Here is a 24,045-nt window from a genome sequence, read left to right on the forward strand (position 1 = left end):
TCTCCTCCTGAACACCTCCAGTGATGGTGACTCCACCACCTCCTCAGGCAGACCATTCCAATGGGCAATCACTCTCTCTGTGTAGAACTTCCTCCTAACCTCCAGCCTAAACTTCCCCTGGCACGGCTTGAGACTGTGTCCTCTTGTTCTGGTGCTGGTTGCCTGGGAGAAGAGATCAACCTCCACCTGTCTACAACCTCCCTTAAGGTAGCTGTAGAGAGCAATAAGGTCAGCCCGGTGTTTCTGACATTTATTAAGTTCTAACTTGAAAGATATAGTTTTATATGTACCTAGGTGTATATTGGAGTGTATACACATATGTATCATGTTTGAATATATGTGCATACTAGTCATTCACACATACAAATATTTATGTTTATATAAAATGCATAAAGTGTATTTGTAACAGACAAAATACACCGTGGCAAAACCATGAGGGAGCTATGCAAGTCAGCCAGATTGTGTAATATTAAGCCATAAAGCCCCATCATTCATCCTCTATATATAGTTGCAAATATATTCCTATAAAACCGTTAAAAAGAGTTTAACAAATTTTATTAGGATTATTTTTCATATCCATCTACTTGTAAAAGCAGGCTCCCTTAGTACTAAGATTACAACTGTAGAGGGCTCTGAGGGACAGGAATAGTACAATTTTTAAATTTAAAAAAACCCAAACCTCTCAAATTATGCAAAATAGATTTCCAACATATAAAAAAGCATCATAATCTTAAAGTCTGCTGTGAGCTAAAAGCATGTGCCAATGTAAATCAAAGATTTTTCCCTAAGAACATAAAGGTTCCATTTTTATTCTTTAGATTGGCAAGGTATTTCTAATTGGCACAACTCTAACATGGAATTCTGCCCAGACCAGCTCTTCATAAAATCTAACTCTTAGCAGTGTTTGTGCATATTCTGAGAAGACAAAAACATGAAAAAGAAAAAATGTTTCCCTTGCAAGTTGGACTAAAAACTCTGCAATTTGATATGCCTCAGAGGTCTAGAATTGTAAAGGTGCTCCAGTTAAATATTGGTGGAACAAGGGCAGTGGAGTTGAATAAAGTGGCCATAACTGCCTATAACCACACAGCTTATAAATGATCACATGAATACCTAATGTGTGTAGCATTATATAATGTGTTGCATGCATAAAATAAGTGACCTCTTTAGGAGTCAGACTGGTTGAGCAAGAACACAAGAAAAACTGCAAAGAGAAGTATTTAGCAGAAGACACAAGGGAAGCTTACTACACAACTCGTTTAAATTTGTCTTTTTACATATAAGCTACCAATGTGTACTATAGCTCACATAACATCTGAGTTTCAGTTTACACACTTGGAAATGGAAACATCTGTTTTAGCAGTAAATCTTTCAACTGTAGCTTCAACAAAATGAGTTCAGACTGTTACTGAAGGCCAGTTTCTGAGTGATTATTGTCTCCAAGAGCTAGGGAAAAACTCCTCAAAGCCTAACAGGCAAAGCAATATATATATACTTTGCAGTTACATTTCTCTAGCCACTTAGGGGAATAAAGGGAGAGTCAAAATTTAAAAACCTAAAAAAAGAGCTGAAGAGAATTCTTTCAAGAATACAAGTTTAAATATGAATGACTAAAGCAATAATTCATTCCTTAAAGCAGTCACTTTGTATGCTTAATATGCTTTCAGCCGTGATAAATTTACTACTGTATATATTTATTCAACATACAGTAGGGTGACTGGATTTGAACTACAGTGTAAAACTATTCACTAGTGGATTGAAAAATTCAGGACAGTTGAATGATTTCTATTGAAAGTATGTTCAGAGCAAGATTTAGGTGATATAGTTAAATTTAGCTAATAAAGCTAAATAATGTGTGTGTTTTAATACAAAAAACTTTAAAACACAATATAAAGATAAATACAGATGTACTTGCACCATTTAATTACACTATCTTACCAAAATAAACTGTTTATCATGAGGAAGTTATATCACATAAAGTGAAAGCAAAATACAGCAACACATATATAACTACACATATGAAACCCGACAGACAAAGATCAGAAACATCAAACTAGCACAACTTTCTTTTTCTCAGTTAATTTTATAAATACTCAAAGGAGCAGAATGGCAGGTTGAACCAGGGCTACTCTTTGCAGGTGGAAATCATTACATTGGGCCTATGGTGTGGCTCAGTTGGTAGCACATAAGACCTTTAATGGGGAAGGTCTTGAGTTCAAGCCTGCAGTGGGCACTAGTGTCCTCCCTACTCTAGTCATGAGGTCTGTGGTGACAGGTTGGACTCGATGATCTTTGAGGTCTCTTCCAACCTTAGTGATACTGAAATACTGAAACATTTTGCTTGGATTTGCCAAAATTTCTTGCTGTAATTCTATGTCTACATGTTGCCAGATCAGCAGTTTGTGAGTGGGTGGCTGAAGCAAGCCAACATTTCAGTGTTATCTCTTCCAGATCTTTCTGCATCAGTATACACTTTCTGGCTGCAAACAATAACATACTGTATGTGTCATATTGTTAGTACTATGCCTTAATTTCAGATGTAAAACTGCCTCCCAAAATAAAGCAGAATTTAAAAGAAAGTCATCATAGTAGAACTGTGAGAAACTAGAAAAGGCAGAGGACCATATTTTCAGCACCCTTGGTTCTATCACAACATATGGTCCATAGAACATTTTCTATTTACAACCTTTCTAAAACATACAATTATCATTCATAAGAAGACTCTTCTGAACTTTTAAATTCTGAGGACTAGATTTTCATTTTATTTTGTCTTTGTTGGCACAAATCCATATTTGCCAATAGCATCTGAGAGAAGACATTTATTTTATATAAGAAATAGTCTTTGTTTTCTGGTCTCTACTTAAATGGCCAGTAAGCTCTCTACATACATGTGGGCCCAGCAAAACAAAAGTTTTCAGATACAGGAATGTTGTTACTGGGCTGAATTCATTATTAAAATATTTCAGTGTTATGATGAAACCAAACACATCCAGGATTCAAATGGGTACTCTTTTAAACTTTGAAGGGGAAGGATTTTAAACCATGAATAATTTTAGCTTAAATTCTCAAATACTAAGATCTCTCTAGACTCCCATTAGTTTCACAGGGAGTTGTGCAGCAAAACCTCCCATTTAAAAAACATGTAACTCCAGTAATTGCAGGATAATAGGTATCTCTTTAGAACACTGTTCTAGAAGGACTATTAAGATTTCTGTTTAAAAGAAGCTGTCTCCCAGTTTAACTTATTGTGCTTTTGACTACTTAACCTAAAGGATAATACGAATTATGTGGTACTTTCAGTTACCATATGCTCATATGCTCATATGCTTTGCAATTTGGAATCTGAGCTGTGCCTCAGTTTACCCAGAAAGACTGCCAGTGCCCCTGACAGTAATGCATTGTAATGCCCTGGAGCAGATAGATGTTTCTTGCCAGGCTGAGAGACGAACCCTGGAGGAGCCAAGAGCCAGGGACCATTTTGTTTTATTAGAAGAAGCAACAAGAACCACTGTGAAGATTGCAGCTGAAAGAACCTCTCAAAAACAGGTGAAGCTACAAAGCTGACAAGCCCTGCAAGCCTCGGCAGTAACCACTTTTCTACAAAGCTTTCAGCTATAAAGCCTTTGGAGGGTATGTGCTGTATGTGCTACAGCAAAACAAGCTGCAGAAGCCAACAGAAAGTGAAACTGTATTCCTGCAGCTTTCACCTGTTTGATACCTTTTTGGTTTTGTTTAAATCCCTGCGCACGACGCATGGTACCATGATCTGTGGATTATAAACATTGTGACTGAATGTACTGGACTGAAGTGATTTGCAGTGAGTAGTCTATGTAATTTGATTTTTATAAGCATCTGTTAAAAGGTCTGTTGCTCCAGAGAAGTCTAGAGTTCCCCCCCATTGTGGGCAAAGCCGGCATGCTGCTGGTGTTCTTTTTTCTTTACAGTTTAAATTTCTGTTTGTTGTTTCTGCTTTTTGATAATATTGTTTAAATTGTTATGTGTTCCTACTGGTGAGGTATCTGTTCCACAACCAAATATTTCAAACCAGTAAATAGATTTTATTAATATTTTCCACCCAATTTTTTATTAATAAAGTTATTAATATTTTTGTTAATAGTTCTGCCTCTTAAATATTAATTATAACCATACATTCATGACAATCTATCAGCTGTGCATATATTCTTTCAATTCTAAAAGTGGGGTGAATCCCCACTGTTTTGCAAACAAGGTTAGAATAATATAGAAGAATTAGAGGTTGTTTTGTTGTCTGCTGTTTTACCATTAGCAGCCTTGATTTTATATGTTCAACATTTAACCATCAACTCTATTACAGAATGCTGCTTAGCTGAGACTTAGAATTCAAAGCAGTGGAACAAAGGAGTGAAAATGCTTTCAAGAGCTTTATGCAGTACATGAAATACACTGCTATGCTTTTTGTGCATCTGGATAGTCATAGAGTGTATGAGGGATTGGAATTACCCTTGAATACAATGTGTTCTGAAACAGTGTCTCTTTTAGGGTAGGATGCATTTCCAAATATGCTGTACAAATGCAAAGAAATTGGGTTTATTCAGAAATAATAAAGCAGTTCAGTGAATCAGTCCATCTTGATGACATTGATGCTATCTAGCAATGAGTTTGATGTGTGGAAATTCCTTTATCCAGGAAAATATGCAGGTCCATGCATAAACATCTCAGTAGCGACAAATGGGATTAAGTAATATGCTGCTAATTATGTATGGTTTTGTGCACTGCAGACAAGCAATGTTCCTTCCATTAGTGAAGGACTGAACCTAAGCAACAGCACACCCAGGATTTCCTGAAAACAGAGAAACAAACAAGAAGCTACAGGTCATCTGCAGGAAGAGCAATGAGTAAATGATGGGTGAGTCCAGGTTATCCTAGGATGAAACAGAGAAATGGGGATAAACTGACCTAAGAAAATATCTTTTTTTTTTTTTCTTTTATGTATTGTGGAAGTATTCTAACTAAGCACAAGAGATTAGGCCCTTTAGGGACAATGTTTATTATATCCATAAAGTGACTAATTTTTTTCTCAGCTTTTGATGTTGCTTCTGTGATGGAAACAGAATTTCCTATATCAGGCCCATAAATCCAAATGAATTTAAGAGGAGATAAGGAGTCTATGACTGGTCTTATAAATCAACACATGAAGACCTTTTTTCATGGACAATAGTCTACATTTGTTTTTGATAATGAAAATGTTCTAAATACTGATAGTATTTTACATTATAAAAGTAAAACTTAGTAAGAAAATGCAATTTCCAGGAATTTATTCTTCACATAATTCCTCTTGACTAGCTTTATTATTATGAAAATCCTGCTTTTCATTAAATAGAGTAAATATACTATTTGTAAATACTTCTGCCTTCAGCTGTTTTCTGATAAGAATTATTTCTAGATTTTTGCAAAAAACAAGACCTAATTTCTCAGGTGGGTTTCTATAGTACTAAAAAATACACAGCAAATACAGAATCACACCAAGTAAATTCAGGATAGCTTTCAAGATAGTCTATGGAAACTAGTCTATAAATGCTTGAATAAAGGAAAAAGCCCAGAGTGAAAAAACTGAGAGAGGCATAGTAGAATAGTAGAACAAATAACTCCCTCTGGACTGATGTACACTGTAAAAAAAATTACTTGTTTCCATTCTGACAGATATATATTAGACATTCAGTTCTCTTGCCAGTAACTAATTATGGTCAGAGTACACAATTCATTATTCATACCATTGTAAGAGAAAACTGTCACATCCAGTATAAGAACACTATGCGCTTTCTGACCTTAACTATGCTCTAGCTTTTAATAACTGCTGACTAGAGTTAGCCTGATTCATTAGTGGCTTCAAAACTCCCTATTCAAACAGCATGCCAACCACAAATATGGCTGCTTGAACGTCATTGTTCATAATGCTGTTGACAATAGAAATCAGCTAAATTAAAGCAGGAAAAAAAAAGATTGAAGCCTTTCTAAATACTAGAGCACTGGATAGAAAAGTAGACAAACCACTGCACTGGCTTATAATGTATTTTTGCATTCTCCTGGTTTGGTATTTGGGGAGAAGAAAGTGAGGGTGGTGAGATCTGTACAGAAAGTCATAAAATTGTCAGTACTTACCCCAGAGGCTAGAATGACTTCCTTCACAAATAAATAATTAGGCAGATCTACAAAATTCACATTATTTTCCCAAGTGACTGGAACGGCTCCAAGCGATTAAATACATAATTAGGTAGTTTTTCTAAAATGCTTATTATTTACCTGAGAGTCTCATCACAGACTGTCGGGTAAATACTGTCTCCCTGCTAGCAGTTATTATCAAAAACACCTCCATCATTTTCAGCCCTCCTTTAGCAGTGATACAAACAGAGAATATTACTTGGAGCAATGGTTCATGAAAAACAGAATCCAATTGTGCCAGCCTCTCTACTTAACTGACAAGCTGAGCTTCCTTTGTACCTGGCATACACTCCTTCAAACACAGAGCAAAGCAATCAAAAGGACTTTTCAACTTTTTGCTACTTTAGTTTGTGTTTCAGCTGGCCAGAAACCCTGCTGAAGGCTGTGCCTATGCACTTATGTGCATGCATGGCCACAGATGAAAAGACGATAAAAAGCCCCAAACCCTTATTAACTGTTTTCCTACTTGGTAAATATAATGAAGGAAACATCCTTCGTTAGTCAAAAGCAAATAAGCAAGCTGTCAAGCCGCACATTTCACACAAGATTTTCCTTCCCAAGCAGCTGTCTTGGAACAAGTTACAAAACAGAACCAGTCCTAATCTGTAACTCCTCCCACTGCCTCTCTCTAGGGAACATGCAAATCACAGTGAGAGGCATGTGACAATTGGATATGAATATTACTGCTTATCACAGAATCACAGACCCTCAGGACCACCAAGTCCAGCCAATAACCCTACTGTACAAAGTTCACCCCTACACTGTATCCCCAAGCACCACATCCAAATGACCTTTAAACACATTCAGGGTTGGTGACTCAACTACCTCCCTGGACAGCACATTCCAATGCCTGACCATTCTTTATGTGAAAAAACCTCTCTACTCCTGCTGGACATAGCATTTTTGATACAAGCTAGGATGCCATTGGCTTTCTTGGCCACCTGAGCACACTGCTTGCTCATATTCAGTTGTCTGTTGATTAGAACCCGCAGGTCCCTTTCTGCCAGACAGCTTTCCAGCCACACTTCCCCAGGCCTGTAGCATTGCTTGGTGGTGTTGTGACACAAGTGCAGGACCTGGCATTTGGCCTTGTTGAAGCTCATCCTGTTAACACTGGCCCATTGATCCAATCTATCCAAGTTCCTCTGTAGAGCCTCCCTACCCTTGTGCAGATCAACATTCCCACCTAACTTGGTGCCATCTGCAAACTTACTGATGACACCTATGATTAAGTGGTTGATGTCTAAGCTGGGCATAAAGACTTGGGAAAGAAAAAGCTTAGGCATTAAGACCTAGCTAGCTCACCTATGCAGCCAAGGGACAATATCAATGTCCTTTTCCTACTGGTCATAGATAATAAAACTGACCATCAGAAGTGACCCCTTTACTCCAGTTCCAGAGCCACTTTTCCATATGCTTCTATCTGCCTAGAGGCCTCACTGCTTTGTGGTCTTTACAGAAGAGATCAAGAGTAACTGGAATCTCAATCAGGAGGCGACAGCAAGGTATGACAAGGTGAGGGAGAGAAAACAAAAAGATGAAAGAAGAACTGGAGAGCAAGAGAAAAGTAACATTTAGGGATCAGCAAATAAGGCAACAAAGACGAGCAAACACAAAGGGAATGGCAATGAAGGGCAGAATAGAAAGAAGAAAGTTAAAAATAATTGTGGAAAGAAATAATGTAAAATTGAGAAAGGCTTATGCGTGCAAGGGGTGGGGGAGAGTGGGGAGGAAAAGGAACAAAGAAAGATAAAGAAATCAGAACAAGTAAGCAGAAGACTTACTATGCATACCTTTCCCACTGTTATTTCCCAGTATGATGTTTCATTCGTTTGATTTTCCATACCTTCAACTAAGCTATTGGTGTTTTATACATATATAAAATTAATTCAGTCACAATCAAATATCTTAAATGAGAACTCTGCAACTAGCAAGAGTCTGGCAAGTTTCACATCCAAGAGTATTTGAGTAATGGGACAACCTCATAAGAGAACCCCTTTACTCCCATTTTCGAACCATTTAAACAATACACAGGCAAAATATAAATTCTGCTGTCCTTCCTAACTAACTGTATCTCTTCTGCCTTTTATCCGTTACCTTGGCTATGAATCAGACTGAATTGTGTACTAAGAAAGTTTATTTTCAGAAGGTGTCCCTGATTCTTTACAATTATGCTACTCAACTAAACTCTGTAAATTGCAATGTTCACGTCCTTTCAAATATTTAAAGTTAAAAATAGAAGAAAGTACTGCCATCAATACAGGGAAAAGAAATTGTCCTGTTACTTTCATTGAACTAATGAGGCTACATTGTTTCTAAAATTGGAAAATGAAACATAAATGTTTCTAAACTAGTCCAGATTTATCAGGCATCGAAGTAAAAAAAAGCTAACTGTAAGACTGAATAATTCCTTTACAAGACCTTATTAAAACTCACCATCTGGATAAGCACATGTATTTTTTTAATCTTAAAGAATCTAGACTTATTTCCAGATAAGACTACTCTGTTAGCATATGGTGGCAAATTTGTATAAGCAATAGTATGACAGTTGAGTGACTTGCTATTTTAATAGGCTGTGACCCTGCAGTCCAAATTTACATGGACTAGTGTGTCCTTCCATGGCCTTCTCCCAACTGTCTGCAAGCAATGCCATTGTGCCCTTTACCCATGCTGTGCAATGGTGGTTCCAAACCACCCAGCTAAAAAAACTAACAAATCTCAAGCAGATAGATTACAACTGCAATATCCAAGGACCAGCTCTTGAGGCTGTTCTATAAAATCACATTCTAAGGAAAAATACTGAAGTGTGACACTTCAGTCAATGCCAAGACTGATACAATGCAATGTGCAGATGTTCAGATTTCATAAATCTTTTATTTTTTAGTTAGTATAAAAAGACCTGGAGAAAAGCAGTACAGATTGCAGCCTAGTGGCATTTTATCAGTGCAAGTGACACCATATTGTTCAAACCTCAATTCCCCTTTTCCACAAAGTGCTTCAGCTACAAAGAGGCAGCCTGATTTCCACACATAGAAGATCATTTTTTGTATTCTTAGGGAAAGAAAGAAAGCTACCAATGGACAGTAGGTGACACGATGTATTTCTGTGACGTGAGCATGGATTCCCCATAGACCAGAATAAGAACACTAACTTACTGCATATAGACTTTTCTCCTATCACCAACTTCAGGCATCACTATATTGGACCGTATTCGACCCATATAAAGGATTAAAATCTCTGCTCTAAATCATGCACCTTATCTCCCTTCCACCCATTTCTTTTTGTTCTTGAAATACATTTCTGAGGAGATATAATTTATTGAGATGCAGGTTGAACTATGTTACTTTTTATAACCCTCACTTGCACCTACACTGTGCAATCATTTGACACATCTGCTATATCGAGAACAAACATGATTGAAGAGTTTTAATAAGAAATTGCATCAATAAATTATAACAGATTGGTGATTAGTAGTATTATATATATGCAATACTTTTGTACCCCTTATAATGCTGATGTCTGCTTCACAGGGATTAATTATTTTCATAATTTTGTGTAAGTAGTAATATAGAAAATGTCAAAAAGAAAATTAGATTTTCACTTTCCAGACACAGAAATTTAATTAAAGCCAACTTCTTGTTGAAGTGGAATGTCCTTAGCTGCTTCTGTGATCTGGCAGCAGCTCTACATGCTGCCACGCGGGAGACTAAGGCTCAGTAAGTGACTCAGGGAATATTAATCACCAGGCTTCACTAACTAAACACATGCTGAATGTGCCACAGTTGGTCCCAGCAGGTTATTTATGGAGTATATAAGGTAGCAGACAGTAATGATTTTTTATAAAGGCTTCTGCTTGCACAGCCCACCTCAGAGATCACGCAATACTGAAAGAGAACCTCTGCTCAGATTAAAAGTGATCCATTAGGAAACCTCTAATTTTCCAGAAATGAAAAGGTCTCACACTGCTCTAAAAGTCTATGATAAACACCTCAAGCACATTCCAGATGTAAAAATTAGCATATTTTACAGCAAGTTTGGACATTTTTAGGACAAATAGTCAGGTGTGTCTCCAGTCTGTGGAAGAATCCACATATGAAACACTGAACTACTGCCAAACTAAATTCCCAGATTTGCCAAAATGTAAGGGAAACTGTAGACATTACTTTTTAGTTCATTTTACTTACCCTCTCTCTTTAGACCTATTTTCTTTCATTCCTTGAATAGTCACCAACACATCCCCTTTATGTACTGCCTCTTTTGCCTCTCTCTCAGCTCCTTCCCTTCATGAATCTTCTTCCACCTATATTACCTGTATAGTATTATTTCCTTCATTATCCCCATCTTTCACACAGTTTTCCTCATTAACATCAACTGTCTGTAGACTAGAAGGGGTGCACCAGACATGGCAATTCAGGACTTCTGAGCACTATCCAGAGACAACTGAATCTAGTCCTCATTTGAAGAGACATTGTAGCCATGAATGAAAACAAAAGTTTATTGTTCAGATGCTGATTGTTCCTCTTTTTTTTTCTTTCCCTGGGGAAAATAGACTTTAAGAAGATACTGTCAAAATTATTTTATTGCTATAACACCACTTACATAAAACGACTTTTAAAAATAGCTTGAATTAAAAACCTATTGAAGCAGTTGAGTGCAAAGATGACAACTAACAAGACTCTATTACTTGATTCATGTAGGTCACGATTTTTCTCAGTCAGATGGAATCTTAAAAGTTACTTGGCAACCACACACCCACATCAAGTGATCATTATAAGAGAAACCAATATAGGCAGAAGCACTTCCACTCAGAACAAATACCTTTCATTTCTAAAGACAAAGTCACAGATTTCACTGACTCCAACTGAGAAAAATTCACCTTCACTTCAGCTGTACATAGAAATGATGAACTACAACTCCCACAGACACATTTCTGACACTGCTTCAATATGTCTGTTTTACTTTGATACTGGACAACTTATGTTACAGGACAAGAAGTCTGCTTTGCAAAGTATTTTCTAGTTGTCTTAAGAAGGTAATTAATGTCTAAGAAAGATCGTCCCATTATCTCCTGTCCTTCATAATTACCAGCCAGAGCAAGCCTATATAAACTGTGATCTCTATTCAATACATACATACATATGTTAAATGTCAAACATATTTGAAAATATATTGCAACACAAGAGCTAGTAAGAGCTGAGAGAGAAAATCATCTATGGTAAGACTACTGGATGAGGGAAAAGCTGTGGATATTGTGTACCTAGCCCTTCAAAAAGCCTTTGACACCATTTCCCATAGAATTCTCATAGACAAACTGGCTGCGAATGGCTTGGATGAGCACACACTCTGCTAGATAAAGCACTGGTTGAATGAAAGGACCCAAAAGTGGTGGTCAATGGAGCTAAACCCAGCTGGTAGCCAGTCACAAATGGTGTTCATCAGGGTTCAGCATTGGGACCACTTCTGTTTCACACTTATTGATGATATTGATAAGGAGTTTGCAGATGACACCAAGTTAGGCAGGAGCGTTGATCTGCACAAGGGTAGGGAGGTTCTACAGAGGGAATAGAATAGAATAGAATAGAATAGAATAGAATAGAATAGAATAGAATAGAATAGAATAGAATAGAATAGAATAGAATAGAACAGATTGGAAGAGACCTTTGAGATCATCACATCCAACCTATCATCCAACACCACCTAATCAACTAAACCATGGCACCAAGCACCCTATCAAGTCTCCTCCTAAACACCTCCAATGATGGTGACTCCACCATCTCGGGCAGGTCATTCCAATGGGCAATCACTCTCTCTGTGTAGAATTTCTTCCTAATCACCAGCCTAAACCTCCCCTTGTGCAGCTTGAGACTGTGTCCTCTTGTTCTGGTGCTGGTTGCCTGGGAGAAGAGACCAACCCCTGCCTGTCTACAGCCTCCCTTCAGGTAGTTTTAGAGAGCAATAAGGTCACCCCTGAGTCTCCTTTTCTCCAGGCTAGGCAACCCCAGTTCCCTCAGTCTCTCCTCATAGGGCTTGTGTTCCAAACCCCTCACCAATTTTGTTGCCCTTCTCTGGACACACTCCAGCAAGTCAACATGCTTCCTAAACTGAGGGGCCCAGAACTGGACACAGGACTCAAGGTGTGGCCTAACCAGTGCTGAGTACAGGGGCAGAATGAACTCCCTGCTCCTGCTGGCCACACTGTTCCTGATGCAGGCCAGGATGCCATTGGCCCTCTTGGCCACCTGTGCACACTGCAGGCTCATGTTCAGCCTACCATCAACCAGCACCCCCAGGTCCCACTCTGCCTGGCCTCTCCCCAGCCACTCTGACCCCAGCCTGTAGCACTGCATGGGGTTGTTGTGGCCAATGTGCAGAACCTGGCCCTTGGATGTGTTAAATCTCATACCGTTGGATTCTGCCCATCTGTCCAGCCTGTCAAGGTATCAAGGTATCACAGTATCATTAAGGTTGGATCATCAAGTCCAACCTGTCTTCACAGACCTCATGACTAGACCATGGCACCAAGTGCCACGTCCAATCCCCTCTTGAACACCTCCAGGAATGGTGACTCCACCACCTGCCTGGGCAGCCCATTCCAATGATAAATGACTCACTCAGTGAAGAACTTTCTCCTCACCTCGAGTCTAAACCTCCCCTGTTGCAGCTTGAGACTGTGTCCCCTTGTTCTGGTGCTGGTTGCCTGGGAGAAGAGACCAACCCCTTCCTGGCTACAACCACCTTTCAGGTCGTTGTAGAGGGCAATGAGGTCACCCTTGAGCCTCCTCTTCTCCAGGCTAAACAATCCCAGGTCCCTCTGCAAAGCCCCTCTACCCTCCAACAGATCAACACCTGCCCTCAGCTTGGTGTCATCTGTAAATTTACTGATGATGGACTCAATATCCTCATCCAGATCATCAAAAATGATGTTAAAGAGCATGGAGCCGATGGATCCATGGGCCAATTTTAACAGTATAAGATTCAACAAGGCCAAGTGCCAGGTCCAGCACTTGAGCCACACCAACCCCAAGCAACACTAGAGGCTTGTGGAAGTGTGGCTGGAAAGCTGTCGAGTAGAAAGGGACACCAGAGTTCTAATTGACAAGCAACTGAGTATGAGCAAGCATTGTGGCCAGGTGGCCAAGAAAGTCAAGGGTATCCTGGCTTGTACCAAAAATGCTGTGTCCAGCAGGAGTAGGGAGGTGACTGACCCCTTGTACTCAGCTCTGGTGAGGCCACACCTCAAGTATTGTGTTCAATTTGGGGCACCTTAATACAAGAGAGGTGTGGAGGTGCTGGAGTGCAAAGGAGGGCAAAGAAGCTGCTGAAGGGCCTGGAAAATAAATGCCATGAGGAGTGACTGAAGGAGCTGGAGCTGTTTAGTTTGAAAAAGAGGAGACTAAGAGGAGACTTCATTGCTCTCTACAACAACCTGAAAGGATATTGTGAAGAGGTTGGTGCTGTTCCCTTCTCACAGGTAGTTAGAGGTAGCATAATTGGGAATGGCCTCAAGCTGCAACAGAGTAAGTTTAGAATATACCACAGGATTAAGCTCTGCTTGTTCTATAGATCTTGAGGTTATTTATATATGGAGTTGGCAGTCAGCTACTACAGAAGCAGAGCAAACACTTGAGGGAACAAACCTCAGTTATTGCTGCCTGAACTTCAGTCAGCATTGAAAATGGAAATGAAGGAGCTGTTGTGACTTATAAACATGTCCTTTGAGCTAGCTTCATGCACTTGTGCTAGTAAAGGAACACAAAAAACCACTTGATACACTGTTGGTTCATGTTTATTTTATGCCCACAGTGAGAGGAGAATGCAGAAGAGCAAAAAAATCCTTTAAGAAACTGCTACAAATTCAATTAACTCTTGAGAGTAAAATCTTGTTTATCGACATGCTTTTGGTTTCCTTCTCGGTCAAGGTCTGGTTGGAAAATTTGTGATTACTTGAATGAGGCCAGGTTACCTTCACCTGCTAGACTGTAGTAGTAAGTAGTCTAAATGTATTCTCTGACAGGGAAGCGGATGTTCTTCTGTCAACAAAGCGCTCTCCTCCAGGTGCTGCACAGAGCTAGGCCATTTGTTCAAGTGCACATACAGTTTTAGAGAAAAAAATCATTACTCACCTTAGCATATTGATCAAGAGCTCATAGAAAGTTTATAAGAAAGGGAAATTGGAGGAATGTAGTTTTGAAATACCTTAGGGGTGAAAAAAAGAAGTAATGCTCATGAGAAGAGCACTGTAATGAGGCTGACTGCACCAGCATTCCAACACAAATTCAGCCAGTGACCTCCTGTGCAACCTCTACATGATCTGCTGCTTCCATGTTTTTCCTACTCAAATGGTGAACCCAAAGTTACAGACATTGCCTCTTAGTAAGAATACATAACACTAAGTCAATGGAGTGTGTTCAAATAACTGTAAATAATAAAATAGTTGTAGTAGTATGAATATGAAGAAGATAAATAATCCCTAATAAATACTTATTCTGCCTATAATACACAGAAATGTATGGTCATCTGAAGGGTGAGATTAACAGTTTCACTGTTCATCAAACCAATGTGTGTGTATAGTAGCTTGTATAATCTACTTTTTATGAAGAATAGTTCCTCCAGAACACCCTCCACCACTGTAGTCCTTGCATCTCCTCTGCAGAAGGACTAAACCACTTCCCCTGGGGACAACAAAAAGAAGCAGCTTAGTGGGCATGCAGCCCCTCTTTAGACTTAGCTGGGTTCAGCCATGGGAAATTAATGATACAAAGAGTCCAGGAAAAATGAAAAGTCAGTTACCACCAAATGACCTTCGAAAAGATTATTACATATTCCTTTAAGAACATAAATAGACAACACAGTTGCACGTATGCATTTTCCCCATGATGGAAAATGCTGAAAAGGGAAAAATACAACTGTAACCGTCACCACAAATGCTCTGAAAACTGTGATTGCTTGTTCATTAATTCCTCAGAGTGGAAAAAAATGTCTTCCAAGGTGTACAATACATAAAATATAAAAAGCATTTATCCAGCATCCTACATCTGCTTCTGTACACTCAGAACATGAAACTGCAAAAAGGTTATAGCTGTCAAGAGTTTAACACCTCCTAAATATTAAGCACAAGGAGCATTTTGAAGACATTCCTAAAGCTGCAAATGTGTGTGTTTTCAATCCCTTTTATTTTATTCTTCCAATAATACATTGCCATTTATTGCATTTTCTGACTTCCTAAGTTACTTCATATATTTTAAAGCAGGATTATTGGAGAACAGAGACTTCTGAAATGACATATTAATGCTTCACACCAGGTAAACTTTATATTTTATACCGACAGGTGCACTCTTACATTTTAGGTTCTATTACACTATGCCTACCTTTTCATTACATTCTTGAGAAGGTTCTGTTCATAGATCACTGACCTTCACTTTAAAACCCCTTGCACACACATGCCTTCCTAAATTTAATAGGCATTTTGTCTATAACAGAATAGATTTAAATGTACTGTTTGGAGTGCTCAAATCAAATAGTTTTTCTCATGCCTCTGACTTGCAAACTGTTTATTCTCCTCTTTTCTTTTTGAGTACTATGATTTTGAAAGATGATTCAGAGATATGAAATTGCATTGACATCTTCCACATGAATAAGAACATACTTTTATTCTACAAATTGTATGTAATGCGGATTTAAAAATTAATCTTAGCACGTATGCCTCCATAATTTTCCAGAAGCCTTCTTTCAATGGAACATGGCTCCTAAGGCAATTTAATATATTCTAAAACTTTAGTCCTTTTTATTAGTAGTTCCATATACAAACTGGTGGTAACTTCACTTCTTTATTTATATATCTGCGTGGTAAAATCAGATTACTTTCAGACATAATAGTGTTTTACAGTCATTAGGAGAACTGCATCCTTTATTCGTATTCCTTTAAAATACAGCACACATATGATTACTCACCAGACATAAACTGGTGCAAAGACATTTTTACAAAGAGCCTTCAGCAGTGTAAAATCTTCCCTTCCTTTGCTGTCACCAAGTTTTCTTCTACCAAAGATCCGTGGTAGTTTACTTTACCCTGGGGACCCAGATCCACAATGCTACAATGCTATTTAAAAGCGAAACAGTATTCATAGGTACAGTATGTGCTTAAATAGGGTAATACATTGCATATTTGTATACAATTCCTGCTTCGAGGTAATGCAATGAGATTCTTCCTCCTGCCACAGTAACTAAATAACTATAAATGATCTTCCATGCATATGCAAATCTGTCCCTTTAAGCACCTTATTAATTATTTCAAAGCTACTTGGAGGTCAACACTCATTGAAATTTCTATGCACGAAGCCTCATTAATACAAGACACCATACAGAGAGATGTGATATATTTCTGTTGCTATTTAACAAGGGCAGAGAGAGTATAATCTGTAATGCTTACTTTTTTATTTTAATGACCAATGAAAAATGGACAGCTTCTATCTATAAGTCCTTGCACAGAGCTGATACAGTGGGTTTGAATCATGCCACACTACTCTGAACAGCTAATCCTATCAATGCACCAGTTACCATGCTCAGCGCTCTGGTCCTCAATGCTGGGATAGTGCTGCCTGATACTAGATTAGCAGCTAAGCACTAAGGAATTAATGTTGTTCTGCCAAAAATCACAGCAATGACACATTTTGTTTTGGAACAAAGTGAAACTATGGCATTATTGAAGTGCTATCATAGCTCATCAGCTGAGATGACATCCTTCTTCTGAACACATAATCTCCTGGTTAATTAGGCCACATAATGGGGAGAAAAAAAAAAAAAGGAGAAAAAAAAAAAGCAAGGATATAACCACACGGAATACACGAATGCAATGACAAAATGCATTTTCTGGTATATCTGCGCCAGGAAGCAAGAAATTAAACCTACTTGAGAAGCACTGATCTTTTCCAGCTCAAGTTATCATACACGTGTGATGACACTGATCTCGTCTGTCATACTGACCCTTTGCTGTAGCAGCTGCTGTTTATTTTTATTCTGTTGTGCATGTGGTGCTTTCACCTCTAGATTGATCCAATAAAAGATAAAAAAACCTTGCTATGTTGGTACATTCCCTTGATAAAAATCAGGAACAGTGAGTCAAATGTTAATGGAAACTGCAGGCTATGTTCATTATGTTCTCTCTATTTTTGAAAGATACTAGAATGAACAGAATTAATTGGAAGTGTAAACAATTTAAATAGGCTTATTTACAAAACCAAAACCTCCTGTACAGTTCTACGACAATGTGTGTACATATGCCTTTAAGAAATGGGTTAAAGTAAATCCATTCTTAAATGAAAATTGAAAAGAGAAATCATTTTTATAAAGTGCCAAGACAGGACACCATAATTACTATTTCAGCATTAGGCTGTGATGTTTAAAATACACGTATTAATACAGATTGCTTTGATCTGTCTGTGAAATACGGTCACCTACCATAAGAAAAATCTCATTACAGTAAATACAACTTTGTTTTGTATTCCTTTTAGAAGCATGCTCAAAACAGCATCTAACCTTTCAACAAAGCTCAGATCTACTATTTTTCCTTTGAGTCATGCTCTGTTAGAGGTAACATCTATTAAACCAAAATTGCCACAGTAAGAAAGCAAAGTCTTTTCTTGACATGTCCCATGGCATTTATTCCTGTCAAGGGAAATTCTTTTTAGGCTTTATTGAGGTAATTAGAGAAAGTTGTGTCAAGCAGAGCTTTATCATCCATACATGTAAATACAAACTGAAAATTCCACTTGCAAAAATGGGGATTACAAACTGTAGATTGCTAAAATGATAATCACATGCTATTAAGTATAGCATCATGTAAGTGGAAAACACATGATAATGTGCTGCATGTTTCATAATTTAATTAATTACTGATGAAAGTTTCCACAAGAAAGGAGAATGATGAGTTGCCTGCTGCACCACTGGGATAACAGATTAACCAATGGAGCCAACAGGAGAACAGAAAAAAGAACCGATAAGTGAGGTAGGAAAAATATGGAATCACCTCAAGTACATGATTAACTTGTGTGGGAACAAAAAGATGGATTAACTTTTGGTGAAGCAAGGAAGGAGGCTGAGAATATTTTGGCCACATAGTATTACAGTAATGTCAAAGAAAGAGCACTGGGTATAAAGTTCCTTGTTAGGTTCCTCACGGTGAGTTTTCTTACAGTGTTTTGTGCAGTATGACATTAGTGTGTCAATGCAATAGTAGAGCAAACTGTTTCGGGGGAATCAAAATCAGACCTTGTAAGACAGCACATAAAAATTAACTCCAGTGAAAGTTAAGAAATTTTGTCAATTTTCCTCCCATCTAGTTATTTTAAACTTCTGTGTCAGACAAGGAGGTAAACCCATCTTCTGTGCAGTTTCTAATATGCTAAAAAATTATTCTCATAGCACTAATACAGTACTTGTTACAAACATCTATGCAGTTATGCAAATTTAGTAACAGGAAAGATAAATTCTAAATATGTTCCTTCACAGGAAAATTTTTGAGAATTTTGCAGTCCATGGGCCAGCATAACCAGATTGGGCCTCAAAATACATCTTGCAGGTACAGCACAAGCCTTTGTTTATTTGAGTTGGCTTTGTTTCCCACACATGTAAAACAAATAACCTACCGTTTGCTCAGTAAGATCTACATTTCATTCAGTCAGATGACAACTAGTAGCAATAACTTCATCAACAGAAAAGCTATTTGAAATTCTTATTGCAGTCCTTTTTATATTAATACTTGAAGACAGTCCAAGAAAATTAAAAATTCACTTAATTTGAAAGTGTAAATGTGGAGGTCAAGGTAATTTATTTTTTTCAATCAGAGTGTGACTCTATCATCTGCTAGACTCCATGATTATAAATTACTAATCTTAAGTATGTATTTGGTTTTAAAATAAATGCCCTTTGGAAACTAGCTGGATCTCAAGTTTACATGTGCAGTAAGAGCCCCTTTGATATTGAAATATTTTCCCCATGAAATGAAACACCTACAAGTAACTTCACAGATACATCCAAAAGAATATCCAAAAAAAATAATCTTGCCCTGAAATCAAAATCATATACATTCTTAAAAAAGAAAAAAACTGAATCATCTAAACCATACCTACGCAAGGGAGGGAATAGCCAAGCTCTGGATCATGGATGAAGCGACGGTCATTCAGCATAGTCACACAGTACAGATGGAAGCAGTCTAGGCAGATGACGTGGCGGTGCACACACTGGAACACAAGCACGGGACTCCTGTTAAAAACAAAACAGTGAAAATTATGAACAAGACCTGGACCAAACTCCTCAAAAAGCTTTGTTTCACACTTCAATTTTACAATATATTTTTTATTAGTAGTAAACCGTTTTGATTAGTAGTAAACCATAGGAAGCCATTGGGACTCTGCGTAGAGGACATTCCCTTCTTAAATATGAGCAAAATCATTCAGCTTCTGGACAGAGTTATGGGATTCAACTTGGGAACAGGAAAACTAAACTTCAATGCTGTATATAAATAACTACCTGTATGATAAGTAAGAAATTCCTACTGCAATCACTAGTGAATAGCAAATGTAGTGAAGGCTGGAGCTGATCAGACCTCCAGGAATCTGCATTAGAGTGAACTGAATCATCCACTTGGCTCCATTATCTGTATGAACTAAATCTCCAGGGACCATCGCAGGAGCTCAGACACTCGTCACACACATGGACACTCAACAAGGAGACAACTAAATATGGGTATCCCAAGCTTGACAGGATATTTTCTGAGGAGATGCAAAAAGGAAGTATTTTGAGTAAGTGAGGACAAACGGTTATACTCCTGAGCTGGTCTACACTCAGAAACCCTCCAGTGCTGGCCACAAGAAGGAGGAGCAGCAGCTCCCAAAATCTTACTCAGGACCAGTACATTGAAGTGAAAGCAAAGAATTAGTAATATAGGAAGTACTACATACACATGAAATATGTCTTCACTTATGGAATACAGTGATAAACCAAGAAGGTTTCCTGTAATATAAGTTAACTTCCACTAACTACTAATGGACATACTGTCAAGTCCAAAATAATGACTATGACCCCTTTGATACAGTTTTGTGCTTTGCAAGTGTTATATAATACTGCCTGATTATGTCTTCTCCTTGAGAACCTCAAGTATCCAAACTGGGGAAAAAACAAAGAGAGAGATACATTAAGCTGAGAACAGCAGTGAGATCCCATTCAAATGCTGAACTACTTGATTGCTGTTATTTCTCAGTGGAGAAATGTTGTATTATTTTTTTACCTTTTTTTTTTTTTAAGAAAAGATAATTATTTTTAGAAATAAAAGGATATTCTCACATATTCACTGTTTTTCCAGACATATTGAAAATACAGCATCAAGTACAGCAGGACTTGTGATAAAATCATTAGAGTTAGCAATATTGCTACGGCTTCTATAAATCCTGCTACAATATGCTTTGAAACCCACTGAAACAGTGAATAGCCAATCCTCAATGTGGGACTACAACTGCAAAATGTAATCAATAATAATTTCAGATAGTGTATATGTTTAATCTCATGTGAAAATGTGCTTTTGCGTTGCACAAATCGTAGAATTCACGGCAGTGTGTTGGCATCTCCAAAAATATAATCTCTGTGTTTAAGGATTTTGTTGAATAAAGCAGCTTAAAAACTGAATTAAATAAAACCTCCCCCTTACTAATCCTTATTAGTTGCCCACTTACTGTTTGAATGTAACAAATAATAATTTTTAAAAGACAGCTGCAAGACAAAATGAGAAGCTGGTCAGTATCATTTTAGCCCTGGATGGTCTCAAAATAATTATAGAGGGCCAAAGGAGCATTATTTTGTCTCAATGGCACAAAAGTCTCTGTGGCTCACCAGTCGAATGTAACCTTAAGAAAAATAGCCCAAAGATTTTTTCCTAAAATGCAGAAGTAATCAAATTTGTCTATAGCTTTAATGGATCTCTCTTTTTCAGGGTTAATTGCTCATTTTTATTGCTGCAATATCTGTGCATTTTTTTTAGTTTCATGAGCAGCATCCTGGATCTGAATTCATACCTCTATGACCTTTATTTGAAACACAGAATTTATCTTATGTGTGAAGAGAGATCCACAAGAAAAAGTCACTAAAAGCTATTTTAAAAAAAAGTAATAAATTCAATTATTAACACTTCTACCTAAACCTATATGAAACCAAGACTACAGCACTACTAAATGAACCACTACAATCAGTTACCAATGCAAAATGTGATAAGCATTTTTACTTCTTAATACATTACAAATGTTTGAAATCCAACTATATTCTTTAGAAGGGGCACAGATATATATGTACACATTTAAACTGCATCTTAGGAGCAACATTTACGTTAAAATGTGCTATCACTCTCACAAGCAATGCATACAAGCTGGATATATAACTGGGTTCTGTCTGTGACACTAAACACAAGCTTAGATTTCCAGATTTTATGCTGTCCCCCCCATTTTGCAGCCTACAGTATCTGTGCCATAAGACTTTGAGAAACTCAATCTGTATGCAATACAGATTTATCAAAACTAATTTGGCATTGCAACAGTCACTACATTCTGACACCTACAGATTTTGTATCAAAAGAAAGCATTTCTAGTTCAAATAAGATATAAACATTTTCTTCCTGAGATCAGTAAATACAAATATGTAAAGACCATGTTCATAATGCCTGGGTGGAACTGGTACATACTCATTTTGGATAATCGCACATTGAGGGTTAGGGCTGGGGTGGCTGAAAAGTAAAATGAATGAACAGAATTAGTTCTGCTCTAGCTAAAACCAGGATACCTCAAGAGATATTAATAGAAGAATCACTTGAAGCAATCAGAATTTATTTTAGAAAGGAGCATAGTGAAAGTTTAAAAAATTGCTATATAGTGCAACAATGGTTGAATCTAACATAACAGTCTAGTAATGTAAGTCTGATATATAGTTTAGAAGGTATTTCATAGGTTCCATTTACATAATGCGTTTGGCTGAATTAGAGGCTTCATGAGACTACTATATAAGAAAAATGTTTTTCAGGCAAGGGATAAATTGGTCCTTTTTGTTATCCAATTAGGAATGGAATCGTTTCTAAAAATTGAAAATCCAACATTACAATGCATCACAGAAAATTTTCCATAATAAGTCACCAGCTCCCGTGCTCAGATTCCTTTTCATTAGAGTTTTATCAGCATGATTTACTTAAATGAAAAAACAAAAAAGAACTTAAATGTTTCTGCCACATGTTATTAGTGTTGGATAACTCTATGGCACAACAGCAGCACAGTTGGAAGCTATCTGGTCTGCATGCTATTTCCTCCTTGTTCTAATGGAGAAGCATCAAGACAGATAATTCTCAGATAGACTACAAGAGTACAATGGATAAAGAAAGATATGAAGACTTGATCTTGTTTAGATAAGAAGCCCACTGGGAAATAAATTGGTCTGGTATATCCTGAAATCTCATGATGGTTACTAATGTACTGAGAGCGAGTTCAATGTCTGTGAATGTGAGGAGCTACTTAGCATAAGGAATTATTTGCAGACATAACAGTGGATTCACTGGTGTATCCTTCAATGCCTACTGAAAAGAAAAAAGAAAAAAAAGAAAGAAAAAAGAAAAAGAGGTGAGACACTTTCTCATTGCTCGGTCTTCATGCTTCATATTTTGAACAAAAATTTTGAGTAAAGGTTAAACAACACACTGTATATATCAGCCCATTAGCTTTTACAAAATGCGAGTAGCCACAGTCAGAAGCAAGAAATACATCTAAGCCTCTACAAATCTGTGAAAAAAATGTTGGACAAATCTGTGAAACCCCCCTGAGGTCATTTCTAGGTGACAGCTGGATTTTTCTCACCTCAATCTCAAAATCTCAACCAAATAATAATAAAAAAGCTTAGCAGATGTCTTTAAGGCTGCCTTGCTGGGATTACAGTCAGTGAAGCAAAAATAGCCATTTGGGATTCATTTCTGTGCAGTAAATAAATGTGAATGCACACAGCTATAGCACAGCCTTTAACCCCACCTATGAGCACTATATTAATCATAACACACTTCTTCAGTTCTAATAAATTTTTCCATGTTGGCAATACTCCTGTACTTCAAAAAGCTTTCTATTTAAGTACCATGAAATAATTTCATTAATAAATGGATCTCTATGCCATTTCAAAATGAATGTTTGTCAACTTACAGGTCAGATCAATAAGCACCATTCAGGCAAAGATGAATCACTGAATAAAATGTATTTTTAAAAAAGAGAAATTATGGAAAACAAATTCTGGTGACACAGATACTTCAGGCACTCTCCTGCTTCAAGAAATTTCAAAGTAATTGAAGAGAAATACTGTCCTTGAGCAGTACTCCATAGGTTTTGGTTCTACCCTTGTAGCAAAACAAAATTACTAAATCCAAACAAGCCGAATTATTCATCCTCCACATGGCTTCCTCATAGAACTGTATGTAGAAATAGTCTTCTAATTCAAACAAAGATGGTGCCACATCTGGTTTTCCTGTCTATTGCATACAGTCCACAGTCTTACTCAAAACTAATAAAAGAAATTGCTCTTTATGATGCTTACGTGAATGGTTTTCTTACCATGAAAATAATTCCAAGTACTTCCATTTAGAGTAGATTATTAAATTCCATTACAAGGATGCTACTATTTATAAAAAGATAGAAATAAAGAAAATATAGAAAAATTACCACAGTGACTTCAGTGTTAGAACTGAAGCAATTTGGAGAAAAGTATAGCAATAAATCCTGCCTTTTAATGAGCAAAATGCTATCATAGATATATAGAAACAGTGACCTAACTATCAATTGC

General features: G+C 37.4%; 1 protein-coding gene across 1 annotated transcript in view; it reads right to left on the reverse strand.

Moving 5' to 3' along the window:
• PRKN (parkin RBR E3 ubiquitin protein ligase) overlaps nt 1-24,045 on the reverse strand; it is a 739,568-nt gene that overhangs the window by 278,283 nt on the left and 437,240 nt on the right. The window contains exon 7 of the mRNA XM_054162766.1: nt 19,322-19,458. Within this exon, the coding sequence (XP_054018741.1) occupies nt 19,322-19,458 (137 nt within the window). The remainder of the gene's footprint in view (nt 1-19,321; nt 19,459-24,045) is intronic.

The sequence above is a fragment of the Dryobates pubescens genome, chromosome 6, assembly GCF_014839835.1.
Source record: "Dryobates pubescens isolate bDryPub1 chromosome 6, bDryPub1.pri, whole genome shotgun sequence".
NCBI classification, from domain to species: domain Eukaryota; kingdom Metazoa; phylum Chordata; class Aves; order Piciformes; family Picidae; genus Dryobates; species Dryobates pubescens.